General features: G+C 32.3%; 1 protein-coding gene across 2 annotated transcripts; it reads right to left on the bottom strand.

The window, feature by feature from the left end:
* Positions 1–1,101: 1,101 nt before the first annotated feature.
* LOC105636204 (anaphase-promoting complex subunit) lies at positions 1,102–18,309 on the bottom strand. Of its 2 annotated transcripts, XM_012219410.4 has the most exons (20): positions 17,913–18,303; positions 17,676–17,835; positions 17,482–17,579; positions 16,382–16,631; positions 15,553–15,685; positions 15,369–15,447; positions 15,202–15,287; positions 13,175–13,304; positions 13,038–13,070; positions 11,580–11,828; positions 10,324–10,401; positions 9,961–10,220; positions 9,206–9,265; positions 9,010–9,077; positions 6,878–6,983; positions 6,631–6,772; positions 5,544–5,642; positions 2,874–3,138; positions 2,362–2,429; positions 1,102–1,344 (listed from the first exon to the last, which is right to left on the bottom strand). In XM_012219410.4, exons 1-20 carry the CDS (start codon positions 18,072–18,074, stop codon positions 1,183–1,185), a joined length of 2,688 nt encoding a protein of 895 aa, XP_012074800.1. In that variant the 5' UTR covers positions 18,075–18,303; the 3' UTR covers positions 1,102–1,182. The 2 variants fall into 2 exon arrangements, with proteins under 2 accessions (XP_012074800.1, XP_089574073.1); XM_089717947.1 differs by lacking the exons at positions 1,102–1,344; positions 2,362–2,429; positions 2,874–3,138 and adding an exon at positions 3,165–3,212 and having other exon boundaries at positions 17,913–18,309.
* Positions 18,310–19,979: the final 1,670 nt, after the last annotated feature.

Consider the following 19,979-nt stretch of genomic DNA (forward strand, 5'->3'; position numbering starts at 1 on the left):
GATAAGTTAGTTAACATCTGTCCCATTATTATAAAGGGTTGGTTGGTACCAAATCCATGCACACTTTTCTGCTTCAGATATACTAAGGTAACGTTTGGTTTGGGTAAGAAAAATAGCCAAATTCAAAACATTATTCACTTCTGCAACAAAGACATTATTTTCTTTTTCTTTTTATTTATTTATTTATTTATTTATTTATTTTTTTTTTTTGTAGAACAGACCTTGATTTTTATGTTAATGGATTTTAATAATTCATTTAAAAATTCATGCTTGTTCATTATTGGGGTAAAATGAAAAGTTTCAGTTCATATTTAAACTAAATGAAAATCTGCATAACTAGACAAATACCATCGTATATAAAGAATTTATATACGTTAGTCATGTTAAGTAGATTCTATAAAATGTAGCTTTTACGGATTGTTTCAAATTTTTGCTCCGTTGGAAAAGCTTGTAGAAGGTGACACATTTTGGATTATAAATTCAAAAGTGACTTTCTACAATTAATATTTAGGAACACCGCAAAAAATTAATGATATAAAATTGCAAAAGGGTTTCCTTCACATACCAAAAAAAAAAAAAAAAAAAGATTTATTAATGAAATTCAACAAATTTAATTAAATTAATTTATCAAACAAACTCTTTTGAGTTCAACTAACAACAACTCTAATGTTAACATACATTGCTCTTATTTAATTGCCACATCAGAAAAATAAAAAGATTGTTTAAAAAATATTCTCCAATGCTAATGTCTATTTAATATGTTAAGCTGATATGTAAAAAAAAATAAATAAATAGACACAATCTACCACACCACCTATTTTTAAAAGGTCTCTTAGACAATGTGAGATTTATTACTCTATAATGATTGGTTGCATTAGAGAGATTTTAAAATTCAATGCCTATAAATAAACATTCATTCACATCTTCATTCACGCCTATTTCCATGGCACATCAGCCACACTCCACGTTAGCATTAGGGATGCTCTAATATATTGATTTACAACGAGAAAAGGATCACTGACCAACTCTATTAACACCTTTTCTTTTTATACATATTCATCTCTAGATTATGACAGGAATGAGCAGAAGTAACAGCATAAATTAAATTCAAGGGAGATCAAATAGATAAAATATTAAATAATTCATAATTTAAATTCATATGGAAGACAATTTTGGTTTTTATCATAATGAATTGAACAAAGGATCATCCTCATCCTGAGGATTCTCAAGAGCCATTACATGTTTCATGAACGAAGCTGCAGCTTCTTCCCTTTCCTCTAGTTTTCCCAGTTTGCCATATACCATGGCCATCAAGTAGAACGCTTCCGCAGCCAGTTCATGATACTGCCCAAGAAAAAGCAACCTAGCCTTATTATCTGAACAATGATATTGAAACCGAAGAACAACCTATAAAAAAACTGCAAATTCATTGAGCGAACTAAAGTACCATGGAAATGAAAACTTAGTGAGAACCTCACAATAAAGGTGTGCACGCATTATTGATTTGAAATCATTGAAATTCTTAAATGAATTTCACATATTTTGACAAGAAAAACTTTAAAACAACTGAACATTCCAAAATTATTCTTTTTCTAACATCTAAAACAGTGCTCCAAAAAATCAGTTTCAATCTTAATGCTAAATAGGGTCAAAAGGGTTATATTATAAGATTTTCAAGCCAATTATTTCTTTTTCTTTTTCTTTTTCTTTCTTTCTTTTTTCTTTTTCTTTTTTTTTTTTTTTTTTTTTTTTTTTTTTTTTTTTTTTTTTTTTTTTTTTTTTTTTCTGAAGTTAGAATGAACTTCTTTACATTACATTAGTGACTGCCACTGTCCTAAAACAATTCTTTATGGACTCCAGAAATCAGCAATGGTAAGCACAAAACTATGGCATCACATGAATAAATTTTTCCACATGGTTTTGAGTTGCAGGAAGCAGATAATATCTTACATTATGAAGCAATTTATTAAATTTAATAACTAAAGCAATTCTCATGTCTCACGAAGTAAAGAAAAAAACAATAGTCTTGCTCTCTTATAAAAATTTTTATTGGTACCTGTCAACTCAAACTTTATTCAAAAGCCAACTCATCAAATTAAGAAATGACTGAAGTTACTAGCAAATCACTCGTACAACATCAAGAAATTTGAACTGATAGCCTTTTTACTCCATTGCTATTGTAAGTCAGCTGCTTATAATGGCATTAATAAAAATTTTTAATTGATTCACCATACAATTTTTTACCACCCAATTTATTTGACCAAAACACTTTTTGAACTTGTAGGAGAAAATCAGTCAGAATTTGGACCATAGAGACTCCTATGCTAGGCAAAACCAGAACGTGATATAGAAATAACTTACCCCCAACACCTGAAGCTCATCAGAAGCTTGCTTCAAAGATTCTAGCACAATCTCAGAATCTTCAAAAACTAAAGAGAAAACCGAAAAAGCATAGAGATGTCAATGTCAGAAGCAAGTTCCAGGAGAGTTTGCTCAACAAAAAATCAAGGAAAAGCAAGCATATGAATGAAAAACAGCAATCCATCGTGTCGCATGTGGAACATAAACAAGAGAAACCATGTCGAGAAACATAAGCAACACTGCTTGAATTAAGCTTAATAAATTGTAATGCCACATATATCACAATGGATGTGACCCAAGCCAAGTTAACTGAGGTTAGGAAAATCCAATGATTATCCAAAAATCGGGATAGCTACTACATGCATAGCAATCAGAAGGTCCAACTAGACCTAACGAAGTAAAAAATTTTCACAACACAGCCCTTCTAAAAGATTTATTTTTCTCATTCTCTTGGTACTGGAGAAAGCACCATACTGTAACGAAAGATAGAATTAAACAATAATAGGGAAAACCTGAATAGCTTGGATCAGAAAGATAGCATTTTGCTTCGGCAATCCGAGCCCTGGCTCGAAGCTCCAGACCCCCATGGCCAAGAACCATTGGAAGAGCCCCATGGATAAGTGATAAGGCCCTTTTTGCATGCTGCGATCCCAACAAAAGCCACAACTCAGCGAGGGTCAGAGTAGCTGATGCCTTGAGAAGATCCAAGTTGAACGACTGGCAAAATGAGAGGCTTGCCAATGCATATGGAAGGCCTAAAACAGCATTTCCTGATTTCTGATGACCACACATGAAATAATTCTTACTGTTCTATCCCATCACCTCAATATAAAGCATCCATGGAAAATATACTGCACTACCATGTGACAGGAACAGAATTAATGATGCATTAATTCATTTCATCCATAGTGACATGCAGAACTATCATTTGACATTTAACATGTGTAAGAAAAGCTAACCTGCAAACTAAAATGTATCTATTGATCAACCATCATTAAAGTGTAAATGTGAATTTTAAATGATCTATTAATAAAAGCTTTAAAAGAACTAAACAGACTACTAAATTGTTGTTTTCAACAGCATCTAAAATGATATTTTTTAAAAATGAAGTTTCAACCTCAATGTCTAACAAATTGTAAATTTAACTACAATAACTAGTATTTTATTATTTTAATACAATTAAAAATTTTTTTGGTAACGTGACACATTTGTGCGCCCACTAACTAAACTTCTAGCTTTGCCACTAATTCCAACTAATATAAAAATAGGATTCTCTAAACATTTTACTCCATAATGATACTAGATGGTGTACCTTTATAAAACTCCAAGGTTTCATTTGAATGGGGTGAGGGAAGGTTTATTAAAGTAAAATAAGGTGAGAGAGGGTATGGTTAGCAAAGAAATGCTCTTTTTTATGTTTGGAAGGAAGATAAGGCAAATGAAGGTTTAATAACCTTATGTTGTTTGGTTTGCAAGTGTTGGACCATGCAAGATTAAATATGAAGATTACAAAAGTCCTCTTCTCATGAAAAGGTGTTATTTTATATATATAAATTGCTTAGAATTATTATTTTAAATGAAATATTAATTTTTGAATATTCAATTAGTTCCTCCTAAATTAAGTAGGAAAAAGGAAAAGACAGAAAAAAATAAAAAGAAAAGTGAAGGGGATAATTTGGGGTTCTTAAAAAATAAACATGGAATTAATAGGAAACTAAAACCTTTAACCCTCCTCACTCCCCATTTGGTGGGTTGAAAAGTGGCAGATTTGGATAGTTTTCCACCCTTTAAATTACCATATAAAAAACCCTCCCTCCCTTAAATCCCATTTCCAAACAACCAAAAAATCTAACCCTACCTTACCTTACCTCAAAAATCTCCAAATACCCTCCATCCAAACAATCTCTAGAGAGCTTGTTACTTTATAGAAAATAGTTTTTTGTTTCCATTTTCCATTTTCTTCGAAAACTTTCATTTTAGTTTCCTAAGGAAAATCTGAGAAACTTGTTCATTTGTTAAAAATAGAAAATCATTTTCCAATTTGATAACCAGAAAACATTTTCACATTATAGTTGTTTTCAATAGCTAGAAAATAAAAATTCATAAAATATTTCGATGTTGCATTACTTATTTTGCAATAAGTCATCAATTTCTCTCTATCATATTTTTATTCTTCTAATTTGTTTAAAAATAAAAAAAGGGAACCATAATATTTTATTTAATTTATAGCCATAACTGTAATATATTTAAGTGAAAATATTTGTACAATGTTATTGTTAGGAAAAAAAATGATAATGTTGTTAAAAAAGAAAAGTAAATAATAAAATTAAAAATATAAGGAAAGAAACTATTTTGTTAATATTGATTAGGAAAGAAATAAAAGGAAAATAAGAAATGAAGGATGAAAACACAAGTAAAAAAACAGTTAAAAGAAGTAACAATAGTGTTGAGGACCAACAGAAAATTATGTTAAAAAAATGAAAAAATATATATATAGGCTCGGATTTGAAGCACGGACTTCAGCACAATAGGTAACTAAATTAGCAAAGTTTCCGTGTTTTCCAACAGAAAACAAAGCTCCAATAACCCTGGGAACACTGGGAAACTTATAAAACCTGTTTCCTTGAAGTAAGCCATAATGTTGGAAAACAAAGGATTGTTTGGTATCATCTATGTTGTTGGTTTTTGGTTTCAATGATCCTACACTAAAGTCACCTAGGGAAATGAGTAGATAAAACGATGAAAAACTACTTTTTGTGGGCTCCCTTCCGGTGGGCAACTTGTTTTTCTCTTTCCAAACACCAAATAATAAAAAAAAAAAAACATATATTTTAATAATATAAGTCCTTTAGCAACTGAGAAACAAAAGCCAAAACAACCATACCAAATAGGTCCCAATTGGCTTTCTAGCTCTCTTTGGAAAAATATCACTGAAAAAAAAAAAAAAAAACCCCTCTTTTCTCAGTTTTATTGGAAAAATTGTCCAAAAAATTTTCCAGTTTTCAATTGTGCAACTTCTCTCTAATTTTCTTTATTCATCATGATAAAGTACAATTTGCCACTAGGCAGTTTATTTTTCTCCATCTTCCTGAGGATGACACGAAAGAATTTAAAGCCAATGCCTAGGGACAGCCAAGATAATTACATCTAAAAATATATGTCATGCAAATGTTCCAATGTACCTTGTGAATTTCAGCTAGCAGAAGAAGAACAGTGGCATTCTCAACTTGCATATTGAATTTGTAACACATACAAAAGAGGGAATGTGCAACACCTGCAGCCTGAGGAGAAGATGTCAGACTAGGTAGAAGATTTTGGATAAAAGGAATACACAAACTAATACCATGGCGAATAAACTAGGTTAGTACAGAAAAATGCAAGAAATATATCAAGCCAGTGCCTTGATGAATTTAACTAGGTCATAATCGCATGAAACATTTAGATTAATGCAGCATCAATTTTAAAATTCACAAAGCAAAGCCTTCCAAACCTGCTAAATGTCTGTTCCAAAAACTTCAGAAGCAGAAACAATATAAGCCCAAAAAAAAAAAAAAAAAAGTAAACTCATCCAGAATAACCACAAAAATTTAGATTCCCAAAAAATCCTAACATCCTTCTACAACCAAATGAACCAAAGATTAGGGCAAACATAATACAAATCCATAACCTTTTTGCTTGTCTTCCTCAAAAACCACAAAGTTCAAATTCAGCAAACCTTTTATTCTTCCTACAGAACTGAATGCCCCTCAAAACTTCAAAATGCGCATAGATATGTCAAATGTTCACGTAGATATATATATATATATATATATATATATATATATATCTTACAAAGGGCTAATTACAAGCTAGTCATAGTGTATGTAATTCAGTCTTAGATTTTTGAGACACCAATGGAAGACTTGGCTTGGTGGACTTAGGATAGAGTCCGTTAAGAGGGAGAGGTCTAATTCAGACTCTTAACCTTGGTTGATGGACTATGTAGCAGTTACAAAGAAAATGAAATTGAGAAAACAAATGGAACCAAATAGCAGTTCACAATTTACAACTTAAAGCTATATTTTGTCATTTCTTCTTGTTTCGTTCAAAAACTTTTGCTTTTAAAAGAGAATAACACTGTGTCATTTCTTCTTGTTTCGTTCAAAAACTTTTCCTTTTAGAAGAGAATAACACTGTTGATTTCGTTAACATGAAAATCCTTGATCCTTATTTTAGATTTAGATGAGAGAAAATTTAATTCTAAGAGCTAGTAATTGAAAATATATAAACCTTGCTGAATTGATTTGCTGCAAGCAATGTACGAGCATGGCGAAGGCTTGCTTCTCGCTTCAGCCCCATGTCCACACCAGTGGCAGACGAAGCCAAAACTCCAAGTTCACCACATACTTGTTGTGCTAGTTTTAGATGTCCCCTGAACAATGGTAAAGTTAGCTTAATTCAAAATAAATATTTTAGATGGAAGGTAATAAATAAGAATTATATGAGAGACGTGTAATACTAATGTCAGTAGCCTCACCTATGTAAAGCACGTTCATGAAGCAGCTGCAGTTTCAATACCAAAATTACTGATCTTGAGACAGATAAAAATTTCTCTTCGGCTAATTTAAGAGCAGAAAAGGCTTCTGCAGGTAAACAGAAAGGAATTGATTAGAAAAAAAGGACATAATAAAAAACAACGTCTGAATATTATGAGCTTTGTCTATCCATGATGATATAAATTCAGAATTTCTTTGGAGGTGAGTGTGACAGAGGAAAACAGAGACCAACTGTTGTTTTGTTGTGCAGTTCACTTCAAACTGAGCGGAACATATCAAGGTCTAAGCAGCAAGCATGCTGGAGAATAAAGCAGAACAGCAATTTGGAAGAACTCTAGCGATTAAAGCAGAAATACAATATGGAAGTCCATTTCTTTTACAAGAGAAGGAATTTTATTAGAAGGAAGAAAAAGAATTAGAAATGGAGAACTATGATTTGAACCACGGTCAAAATGCTGTAGCCCATTCATACTGCATAACATTTAAAGGCACACCAGTGAAAGATAATCCTCCGATTATACAATTTTGGAAGTTCCAACTGCACTCATTTGATACATGTATGGCTCAATATTAACAAAGTAATCTAGCAGTCATGTGGCTAAAAGAAAAGGGGAACTGAATGGGCCAACTATAATTTAATATTAACATTTGGACAAGCATGGAGAGGAAGAGAGGAGAACAAGAGGGAGAGAGAGATACAGAGACTGAATAAATTAATTCAGAAGTCTTTTCTACTTTACAGCAGAATGCTAAAATCATAATGGTGAAAACTAGCATAAAAAGGAATCGTGCATCCATGCATTTTCAAAGGCATCAGTGGCGGTAGAAGGGAAAGGGTCCACAAACAAAGCGTATTGAGACATTGCTTTGAATCCACTCTTCCAGTAGCCATAAAGTAAATTTAAAATTAAGAATTAGTCATATATATAATAAAAATATATGATATAAAACAAAAAACTAACAATAAATGAATAAATATATAAAGTTTAAAGACTTGAGAAACGTAAAATTATGATGTAGATTCTATATAAGGATTATTTGGGACATTACCAAGTAAGTTTTGAGTCCCTAAGGCTATAAAAGATGTTATTTAAGTAAATTAATTGCTGGCTCACTATTTTAGAACTTCAGCACTATGTTTGAAAAGGCAAAATTAAGTGAGCATGAAAATAAAAGAATTTTCCCTAAATCTTATTTTGGAGAGGGGAAAATGAAATGTGGGGCCCTCAATTCACTATGTCCCAATTGGAGAGAATATGGGTGGAAATATTTCTAACCTTACAATTATTTATCTTATCTGAAAAGTGAGAAGGCAAAATAGACATTCTACTATTTGTAAAACAACTTTCCTTTACCCAATATCTAAAAAGAGGAAATATTTCTCCCACCCCCAACCTTTTCCCTCCTTATTTCCTTCCTCCCTCGTATGTTCATTCAAGACATTTGAATCTCAACAAACAGTTCCCCCCATCCCAATTACAGTTCCCACCTAAGAGCGTCTCTCAAAGTTTCATTGGAACAATCATGAACCTAGATACGCCTACAGTCAACACAGTACCAACATTAATATTAGCAATAAAAAATTGTTTAGGAATTGTGTATTAGTATCTTTAACCAAGAAGCGCTAAGAATTTTAAAGAAAAAAGGGTTTGAAAGTCGTTTTGGAATTTAAAAAATAAACAAAGATCATAATAACTAACTTTTGTTCTCAAAATTCCAAGCTTATGCCATATTTTACCAAGATTAAGAGAGATAAAATATGTACAAAGTAAATAACAGTGATTTCTTTACTTTTTAAGGTTGAGTTAATCCTAACCTGCCTTCAAGCCCAGAAGAGAGAACATAATCCAAATACTGCAAATGCATCTCATAGCTTTTTTTTTTTTTTTCCAAGGTATTGTGATTTGGACTACATATAATTATATTCTAAAGATTTGACTGAACATCTGGACATGACATTAATGAGTATTAATCTCAAAAATTTACAACAACGATTGTTTCACCTAATTGAAAAATATTAATCAAACAAAGCATTCTGCATGTGTTTCACATATGCAACATTCTAAAAACCAAATGCAAGGCTAACAAGTTGGTGTTTGGATATCAATCTAACCTTTGTATCCTTGAAATGCCGCTATGTGTTGGATAAGCTTTGCATGCACTAGTGCTGCATCTGATGAACTTGAGACAAGCAAGACAAATACAGCCTCATTGTAACTAGCTTTGTGGGGAAAATGAAATAGAGAACAGAAAGTAGTGAAAAACAAAATAAGAATAAGTAAATTTTTAAAATTACATCTGAACTTTACCTTGAGGAATCAGCAAAGCAAGTTGCATAAACCAGAGCATTTATTCGAGCAAGAGGAGTACTGTTAACAAAGATAAAAGGAAAAGAAAGGCACTAAGCATGATATCTTCAACCAGCAGTTAAAGAATTTAGTCTTTACATTTGAAAATTTCAATCAACAATCACCAGGCCCAGAATTCTCAAACAACAAAAACAATTATACATTTATGAAAAGACAACAGTAAACACTGTGTCTGATTAGTATTGGATAGAATTCATCGACTTAGAAATTTCATTCTGCCACTGCCGAATATTCTGTTCCCATATGCTTACTTTAAGCCAAAAATCTCACTCAAGAAAAAAATTCAAAAAGAAAAGGGAGAGGTAGACTTTGTGCAACATGAGTTTCCTAAATCATTTCCCAATTACATATCAAAAATCAACACCAAAAAACCATCTGATATCTAGGTTAAAGAGAATGCAAATGGAAATTACTACTCATTCCCATTTTTTCAGTTTCTGATACCCAGTCCTCAAGTGACAATGAAAATCAGGCTATAAACGTCATTCTACGCCTGATTTACCATTCCTGATTAGCAAACACCCCCAAAATATAAATGCAAACTTGATTCCCTATCCCTCAAATCCAGGAAAATAGTACCTTGCTATAAATTACAGATTCTTTTATACTATTCATAGAAGTTTGCAAATAATTGTTTGAAGTCTATGAACATCAACTACAAATTAAAAGGTACTCCTATCTTTGTTGAAGATCACCTGCCATATGTCTCCCAAGCAGTTGCACGGAGCAAGTACGAAGAGCCTAATAATTGCAGAACAGATCTAGGAATTGAACTTGGTTGTGCACAGAAAAAAGTGTGGAAATTTTGTCCAGATCCATTCTCCTGAATCAACACTAGTGAACCCGTTGGTTTTGTCAAATTTTTAAGCCAGGCAGTACTAAAAGCACAATCAGTTGTCACAGAGGAAGTTTCAGAAGCAAATTCACCAATTAGATGAGAACATAACCTCAGTTCCTGCATTAATGCAACAGGAACAGAAACAATTAGAAGCAAAATCGAAATGAAAGTATGTCTCTATATGGTAAATGTATAGTATAATTACTGAAGGTGTATTTACCTTGCAAACATTGATTGGACAAGTTTTTAGCTTCATGGAAGCTTTAGGGCCAAAGGATAGCAGAGGTCTTTGCACATGCTGCACATGATAATGATGCAAAAACAATCCCAAATTACTTATAATACAACAAGATTAAGGACTTGAAGCTCTGCCCGCTGACTCTTATCACAATGTAATTCAGTATGCTCAGAAATAAAAAAACAAGTTTTTTCCACTCAATAGTTATACTTCAATGTTAACATCATATCAGCTGGTTCAGGGTATCCTTCATGGCCTTCCCCATGAAAAGCTTTCCATAAAACAAATACAAAATTGAGATCCTCACATTTATCCTCGTGAATTTGGGACAGAACACTAACCAATAAAGTGCACAACATATATTTCATGATAAGACCATGCAAATGATATACATACAAACAAATATTAAAACTTTTGCCATTATAGCTCCCAAACAAGTATAATGCTTGCAGTAATATGAACGGGCAATTTATATATCCATGTGCTTGCCAGTGCATTTTGCAATCATGTATTCGTATGTGCCTATAAATGCTATTGCACGCAAATAAACATTCTCTCAGATTCAATTTTATAAAACTGAATTACTAAAACCTACATTAGTTTTGTAACAAATTTAACCAATGAATAGTTATAACTGAAAGCATACCTACATTGCCTCTAATAAAATAAGAACTGATAACATAAGAATGTATTAGCCCTTTAAGTATTTGATTGGAGGTAATCTTAGATATGTCACCAATGATTGGTCCTTGTCCTTGAGGGACTTGACTGGAGGTAATGTTATCAGATCTAAGTTATGTAATATAGAGAGAAATTGTTGTGAATAAAACATCATAAAACAAGTAATTTAATGCACTAAATTACTAAATTCTATTTTAACTTTGTAACAAAATTAACTAGTCAATAGTTATAACTGGAAGCAAACTTACATTAACTCAAATAAAATAAGAAATGATGATATAGAAATGTATTTCTTCAGTAGTAGATTGGAGGTAATCCTAGATATGTTATCAATATATCGGTCCTTGAGGGATTTGACTGAAGGTAATGCTATCAGATCTAAGCTACGTAATATAGGAAGAAATTGTTGCCAGTAAGACATCATAAAACAAGTAATTAATGCACTAACACAAAAATGCTTGCATGATCATGCTCACAACACATTGACACTACTCTTCAAGAAATGAAACAAGTGGTAGCAAGTTGACAAAAACAAGAATCTAGATTCACTTTCTTACCATCAAATCAAATTTAGCCATTGCAAGATGATTAGAAGCAATCAATCTTTTCAACTTCAAACTTTCTGCTCTCTTTGAAGACTCTCTCAAGAGAACAAACAACTGTTGTGCAACAGAAACGGAAGTGCCCATGCTGGTCATAGGCGAGCATGATGTCCCAAGTATTCCAGTCATAATTGAGCTACCAATTTCAGATGACAAGTTGCAGATAGCCGCTAAAGTGTAAGCAAGACAACTGTCATTACTTTGCTGCAAAAATGCAAGATAATCAGGCACTGGTGCAAAAAACATAACTCAAATAAATAACACATGCAACATCATATTGAAAAGCAAATCCTGTAAAATCATGAACCCAACCATCTGAAAGCGAAGTTCTAATGATTATGATATCTTCCATTTTTCCATGTCTGACAGAAATTCAATGAATGAAAATAAAGCTTGATAAGCATTATTTTCCTTCCATATTTATTCTCCTCCATTTGGAGAGAAAATAAAGAACCACAGAGAAAAGAAAATGATTTTAATTTCATTCCCCTCCCTTTTGTCCATACAAAAGGAAGGACAACAGCTTATATTTAAAATTTTCTTTCCCTCCTTATTTTCCTTCAATTTTCTTTCCTTCCTCCGCTGTTATCCAAACAGAGTGTTCGTAGAAATTTGGTTTCATAGTCATATTTGACAGAGACATACTTAAGTACAACACCAATGAGGCAACAATTCATGTATACAAAGGTTTGTCTATCTATGAAAAAAAAGAAGCAGGAATTGCGCATCTGTAAGTATATTGACCAATATACAAACAATAGAAAAGACGAATCAATTTTAATAATGGAAGTAAACCTGCACCAAAAACCCTCCTATTTATGTCCATCTGTGCAACCCAAAAAAGTTGTGAGAGGGATTAACAATAAATTCTCCTCTCTCCTTACTAGGGGTGAGCAAATGGTTGGGTTAACCGAAAACTGAACTGAACCAATTTATTTTTGGTAATTTGGTTTGTTTTTTTTTTTTAATAATTCAGTTCGGTTCGGTTTTGGATTTCGATTTTTTTGGTTTGGTTTCTTTTACAAAAAACAAAAAGGATCAAACAAAACCAAATTATATATATTTACATAAAAAAATATATTTCTGTAGTATTTTAATTTATAAATTTATAAAAATATTAATATAATAAAAAATTCAAATTTCAAACCAAACTGACCAAATACTCCCACCTACTACTTAAAATACAAAATAACTACTATATCTCAGAAAATTTCTTTAAATACCATGATTGGTGCTTAAAGTCTACCATGTTAACTCCCCTCCACTAATGTTAATTTCAACAAAATGTCAGCCAGGACATCTCTCCGCTCCCTCTTCCCCAAAATCAAAATCTCATATCAAAAGCTTCAGAATTTTTATTCCAAATGAACATTATATAATGCAACTAGTAAAGAAAGCATAAACTGAGATTACCTCTTGAGAAACACGAACTGCTTCAGTCAAGACCTGAACATTGGCAAGCAGAAAAATGAGAAAAATGACAATAATCATGAAAGAACAAAATAAAGTAAATAGAAAAAACCCAAATGTTTTTGATGCCACGTGCTTACCAGCAAAGCTTGCTTTGGATGCCCAAAGTAGAAATGCATCATCCCCAAACATAACAAAGCAATCTCATATCTTTCAGAGTTACTAGACCCAGAAGAAGGTGGAACAAAATCGAATCCCTCAGTCCCTGCACTTTTGTAATAATATTCATCAAATTAGTTTATTTGAACATTGAGAATCAACAAATTCATTCGACATGAACCGATGAAGATTGGGGCCTCAAAAGTCATCTTTTAATGCATGGGTGCTTCAAATGATTAGATGATGAAAGGAAAATATATCAAAGACATTAATTCAAGATATGCAATCTTAATGAAATCTAGAATTTTAAAAAAAAATCCAAAACCAACTTCAAATCACTGTTTGAATTTGGTTTTGGATGTTCATTTGTCAATTCCAGACCAAGATGGAATGAAATTTGATATGATATTGTGCTACATGACATCAATGATTTGAAAATTTTGGGGCCATTCCTATAATACTCACCATAGTGGGCAAGGAATTAAATAATTTTTTAAAACAAAAAAAAATGAGAGAGGAAAATGTTACTATACTATATTACACAATATTACTATCATGGTATACCCTCTAGTCAAGAATTGGGCCTCACTATCACTAACCACTATTTTTTTCTCTCATGCCTGCCTTTATTCATTGTTCAATATTGAGGTCGCTAAAACATAGAAGGATTATCAAGAAAATATGAAGAAGATGGCATGTACAGTATCGAATTATAATTATTGATTCATTGAATTGGGATCCTTCATTTGAACATTGGTGGAATCAAACCCTTAAATCTCACACCGATCTTACCATTGAGGTAAATACTATTGGCTTTAAGGTTCTTTTAGCTTCATATTATTTGCAAATTACGATAGGTAAAGTAAGTACATAATGTCAGGATGCTAAGCAAGTATCAAAATTCAATTCATACATCTTGCTTCACTGCATTTTCTCACCAGCATTTCTACTTTAAGCCCCACCATTCCTCACCCTCGATACCTCTACTCTTTATCTCAAATCCACCTATATTATATCCTTTCATCGTTTCCCACTCTTCTACTACTTGCCACATGTAAAGCAATAAGTAGTAGACATGAGATGATTTCAAATAGAACTGCAATCATTACAAATTATTTGAAAAAGGGAAAAAGAGAGGTAATATATAACCTTATATGCCCTACAGATCTCAACATAAAAATTAATATATAACCTTATATGCCCTACAGATCTCAACATAATTAGAAATCAACTCAGTAAAGAACTAGAGAATAGGTGGAATACTTTAGAAAATTTTCCTCTTCATCCAGAAGAATCCCACCAAATGTATATCATTACCTCATTGCCATTGGTGCCTCCCCCATCCCAAAATCCTTCTCTTTTTTTTTTCCACCATAAAATCAAAACTATAGCCTCTGAGATCCTATCTTATAGATTCATCATTCATCATTACAAACTCTAAAATTGAAGCATTCAAGTAAAGGGGAAAGGTTTCAAATATATCTTGCATCAGTTCCATATCATAGAAAAGGATCATAAGATTTTGTTCACAAAATATTTTTCAATCCTTTGATCTTTCTTAAACATTGTTAAGAATGTTGAACCATCACCAGAATCTAAAATTGTTTTAGATTCAAGGCTTCATTTCAAGAACATGGAACAACCAAGAAAGATCAAATCAACAGGGTCTCAAAAGGAAACATGATTTTATAGCTTGGCTTGATTAAAGAAAAGGATATAATATTTATATCACTTGCATTAATAAGAAAATTTTGCTCATTCTTATCAAAGAAATACATGATGCAGATAAATAAATAAACGATATGGACTAATGAGAAAGCCCCAAAAAAATGCTTCAAGCAAGGAAAAAATCATCTATGATGAAGAAGTTGCAAATAGAGATATGCAATTGAGCTCTAATGAAGACGAAATGTAAGGTAACAGTAAGTGTACAAGCAAAAACCAAGTCACAATAAGTTTTCATTTAGCACATTAAGGAATTGAATAGCAGGTCAAATTTGTTGGTTACCTGTAATCAAAGTAGCTATGAAGATTCTCCACAGCAGAAAAATAATCATCATGATAAAGGCTATTCAAGTAACGTAAATATTGAACCTGGCTCATAACTCAACACAGTGAAAAAGATGGAATTAACAATAGAAAGGTCAATTAACATTAGCATGCATCTCAACTTACACGATGTAGCTCAGGAGCCAATTTTTTTATCTGCCTTAAAATAAGTTCAAAAGCATTAGAACAGAAAGAGCTGCCATGTCTGTAAGAGGAAAATAACATTATATTCGTTTAAATCTCCAACCATTTAAATAGGTCAAAGGAATTAAAAAGGACAATTAGCATATGTTATCAACATAAACCTTACTTCTCAATTGCATCTGCTTGCTCCATTAAGTAACCTTGCACCTGCCAGTTTGTTCGTAGGAATACCTCACCGAAGGGATCAACATCGCTTGATGCATTTCCTGGAGGATGTACATGTGGGCAACCTTCAACACCTACATCACCATGTTTGGATCTTGGATTGTCAACAACCATAATGTCTGTATATTTAATTTCATACTTATTAATCTGATGCTTCACAACCGAAGTAATAAATCCAAAAGAAGCATATATTATAAAAGTGTTACTGGTGAATTCCTACATTTGACTTAAAGTGCAAATTAAGAGAACTTCATCGAGGCCAATTCTAGGATCTTATTCCAAAAGAAATGAAGATGCATTAAAATGCTGCATTCCTTAAGCTTAGAGGCTTTCTTGAAGAAGAAAGTAAATTAGCTCATTCTAGATTAGGTGATATATACCTAAGCAATAAGAAAACAGGATTTGAGAGGGAAAGAAATCACTTATGCAGGTTTTTTCGCTCAAACAGCAAACTTACCAAGACAGTATTCATTTAGAAAAACAAAGAGACATGAAAGAGCCATGGCACAGACATAATAAGAGAAGAAGGGAGCAAAAGAGCGAAGAAGGAAAGCCAGACACCAAAAACTTCATCTGAATGTGGTAACCTAAGCAAATACTTACTCATCATGCACAAGAGAAAATCGAGCTTTTTGTAAAACATATTTTAAGAATACACGAGGAAAACAAAAATTTACAGAACCCTTGTTAAATGAGATCATCTTCAACCTTACATGCTTAAATGATTCCACAGCATCAATTCTTGCTCTGCTGTAACAAAGAAATTATACCTTCAACCGATGAACAGAGTGCTTGGGGTGCATGAAGGTGAAAAGGAACTCTTTCATTAGCCTGCTTTCTTTCTTCAATTTCCTCAGTAAATTTCCCCAAAACAAAATTCTCCAGGTCCATATTTTCATAATCTGATAATGACTCTAAATCATTACTAGAACCATCTAAACGATGCAAATCATATGGCAGGCAACTTGAAAGGGCTTCTTTACAATAAATCCCTATATTTGTCAATAGATGGCACACACCCTGCATTAAATTCAAACATCAAAAATATCTGAATCCAACATTCTAGCAATTGGAGAAAAGAAAACAAGCATCTGCATTTAAATTCATATTTGTCAAATAGGTCTGTCAAGACAGCAACAGAGAGATGAGAATAATAGCATAATTATTACTTCAGATAAAACGTGCAAATTTTACCATTTACAAAAATCAGCTGCATATCTAGGTTAGACTATGGTCACCAGAGAACTTACTTTATCATTGACTCATAGAATTACAATCCACCTTTTGTAATCAATTTTCAATAAATGTGAATTGGGTAACATGATGACAGATTTTCACATGAAGTCAAAAAGAAATGAGTTAGTGATAAATATAGCTAGCACTCATGCATTTAATTTATTTGCTAGAAAAAACTAAGAGACAAGGTTTATATAATATCAATAATTAATTATGATAAAAAGAAACTAATATAGCAAAGAGAACTTATTGGATGGAAAGAGGATAAATAGAACACATCAGAACCCTTGTATGAACGATAAAACAATGAATAAACACAAAACTTCATTTCCAGAGGTGTTTGAGGTAGGAAGGAAAGAGCCTAGCTCTACCTTTCTTCAGATTGCCATACCATTAGACGATGAAAAATCAAGAAAAATTGTCATGTTTGGCTCATTGGTAAGTGAGAGTGAAACAGGAAATTACTATAAGGAGCCACAAAACTTCCATAGTTCAGTTTCTATATAAGGGTAAAGAAAAGAACCAGTCTTAAGACCACCGAGCCCTCTCGAATAAGTTCTACTATAGAAGCTTTCAACGTATCCGGGGACAAATCTTTCACTTACTGAGAATGACCAAATATATGTAGTAGTACCTCAAAAGATAACAAGTTGAAAGCCAGTATACAACGACGGAGAAACATTCCAAGGATACTATTCGGATCAAGAATAACTTGGTTAACTCCAAGGATTCCTAAACAAACAAATTTACAATCTTCAATTAATGTAAGGTATAAACATAAGGGCAAGCCCAAAAAAATAAGCAGTGGCCATCAACACAGAAACTGACCTCTCATTTCACTAAAAAAGGTGAACAAATCATCAGGCGATGAAAGAGATGAAACCCTACTTGTTAAATGATCAATTAACCAGTGGCCCAATGGACCTCCAATTTCCCTCAACTGACTAATGAGTTCCTCCAATTTTGGCTCCAAGATATCATCAAAAGACTGCACATGTAAAAATTTTCCTTAACACTTCGAGCATTGCAACATTTGGAAACATCAACTGATTGTTGAGAAATTACCTTGACGAGAGATAAGATATACAAACCGAAGCGGTTATGCTGCGCCACAGACGAGAAGGGGAAAGGCGGCATAGTTTCCGTGGGGATGGCATACATTTGGAGCATGATACAGACGGAAACTTTGTGTGGTGTTATTGCAAATGAGGCCGGCGCCACTGCCATTTCTGATGTTTTAACCGATAATCAGTTACCACCAGAAAAGGAGTTCTGAAAGCAGGAGCGGAAGTGTAATTTTATGGGACTGCAGATTTTTGAAATGTGTCAAAACTGTTTAGCTCTCCAACTCTAAAAGAATCAACTGTTACCTGCAGCTGGGTACATCCGGTTGTAGAAAATGGGTCATGGTACCCCATCTCGAATACCTCAAAATATCATCACTTTAGTTTTAAAAATACGACTCAACTTTGCTCTGGATTGGATTAGGAATGGCAGTGGGGCAGATACCCACTAGAAATAGACTACTCAAACCCAATTACCAATTTAACTGCCCGAATCCGTTTAGAGTTATCCGCATACTATCCGAACTCGTTTAATGATAAATTCATTCAATCCGTTTGAAACCTGAATCCATACCCGAAAATGCAACAGAAATAATAAAACAAATTCTCAACCTGAAATAGAAAAAAAAATCATTAAAATTCAACCTGAAATATATAAAAAAAAGTATAATAAATTTCTCAAACTGAAATAATAAACTAACAATAGTAATAATATTAAAATATAACAAAAATAAAACAAAATTCAACCTAAATAAATAATACACACGATCAAACCAATATCTCAATTAAATAATTTGACAATCAAAAATGCATTCAAATTGAATAATAATAAATAACAATACCAAACTAAAAATCAATTAAAACATAACAATATTAGCACTAAACGTTATAGAGTTGATTAAAAACAGGGAAAAAAAAAGAGTTGAAAAAGGAACATTCATGGCAGAAATGGGTGCAAAAACTAATTAAGCTAAGAAAGTTAGATTTGTGTTGTATATGGTTCAGACTCAGAAATTGATGACAGAATGAGTGAGAGAAGGCAGAAACAGGCACAGGCACACTACAAAACGCAAATTAAGAGCATAACTAATATGCATCACTAGGAATCTAAGTATTAGTCAAGTCATATATAACTACAAAGAGCATATCACAGTGATATAGTTGCAGTGATGTCATATATAAGTCCAATACATCTAGCATCTAAGCATTGGCATAATGATTCTTTTCGTACATGATTTCCTTTTCTTTTCCTTTTTTTTTTTTTTTTTTTAAGGTTCTAAGTTGATTCTTACAAGTTTTTCATTGTTCTTGACATGAAAGGGGTCAATTTGCCAACACAACTACTTAGAAAATTCTAAGATTGGATCATTTATTTAGTAGAAATCCATCAAACAATTAGGATCCGACATTTAGGTGAAACGAATCATCTAGCAATGGCTTGTTTCAATTCAAATCGCGGCAAAACCCCCCTCCATAGCTGCTGCCATTACAAGAAACTTTCAAGTTCTCCACCAAAGTTCACAAAGGTGTATATTGAAATGACTAAAATCTCACAAGAACTTAAACTATGGTATTTATTTTCATAATGATTAAGTAATCTAGTTAGATTTTACCATAAACAGGTTTCAGAAACCCTAACCTTATGGTTGGATAGTGAAGCCAAAATTGATTGCAAGGATTAGTAGAGGAAGTGTAAAGTCATGGCGGCAGTGGTAGTGCTTATTACATTACATATTTTCAAACAAATATAAAAAATGAACGACGACTGCATTTTATAAATTTTTTCAATTACATTACTAAACATAGTAATGGAATCTCAATTACATTCAATTTCATTACATTTTTCATTGCATTACATCTTTGATTATATTACATTGCATTATATTAAACCAAACATAGCATAAAGGTATAAAAATGAAACTTTTGTATAAATTTAGTAATTTTTATAATAATAATAAATAGGGAAACAAAAAATCTATAGATAGATAAAAATTTGAGTAAATAATAAATAGCAATTATATCAATAAAATTAATGATTATATCAATAAAATTAATTTTAACCCGCTTT

Source organism: Jatropha curcas, chromosome 2 (assembly GCF_041381405.1).
Source record: "Jatropha curcas cultivar XTBG-Jc1 chromosome 2, XTBG_Jcur_1.0, whole genome shotgun sequence".
Classification (NCBI taxonomy): Eukaryota; Viridiplantae; Streptophyta; class Magnoliopsida; order Malpighiales; family Euphorbiaceae; genus Jatropha; species Jatropha curcas.

What these genes read in the sequence shown, in the direction of transcription:
- LOC105636204 (XM_012219410.4), bottom strand. Translation starts at nt 18,074, where the DNA reads ATGGCAGTGGCGCCGGCCTCATTTGCAATAACACCACACAAAGTTTCC. An exon ending in ATATCTTATCTCTCGTCAAG is followed by an intron (nt 17,836 to 17,912) that starts GTAATTTCTCAA and finishes TTACATGTGCAG; the next exon opens with TCTTTTGATGATATCTTGGA. An exon ending in TGCTTTGCTGATTCCTCAAG is followed by an intron (nt 9,078 to 9,205) that starts GTAAAGTTCAGA and finishes GCTTGTCTCAAG; the next exon opens with TTCATCAGATGCAGCACTAG.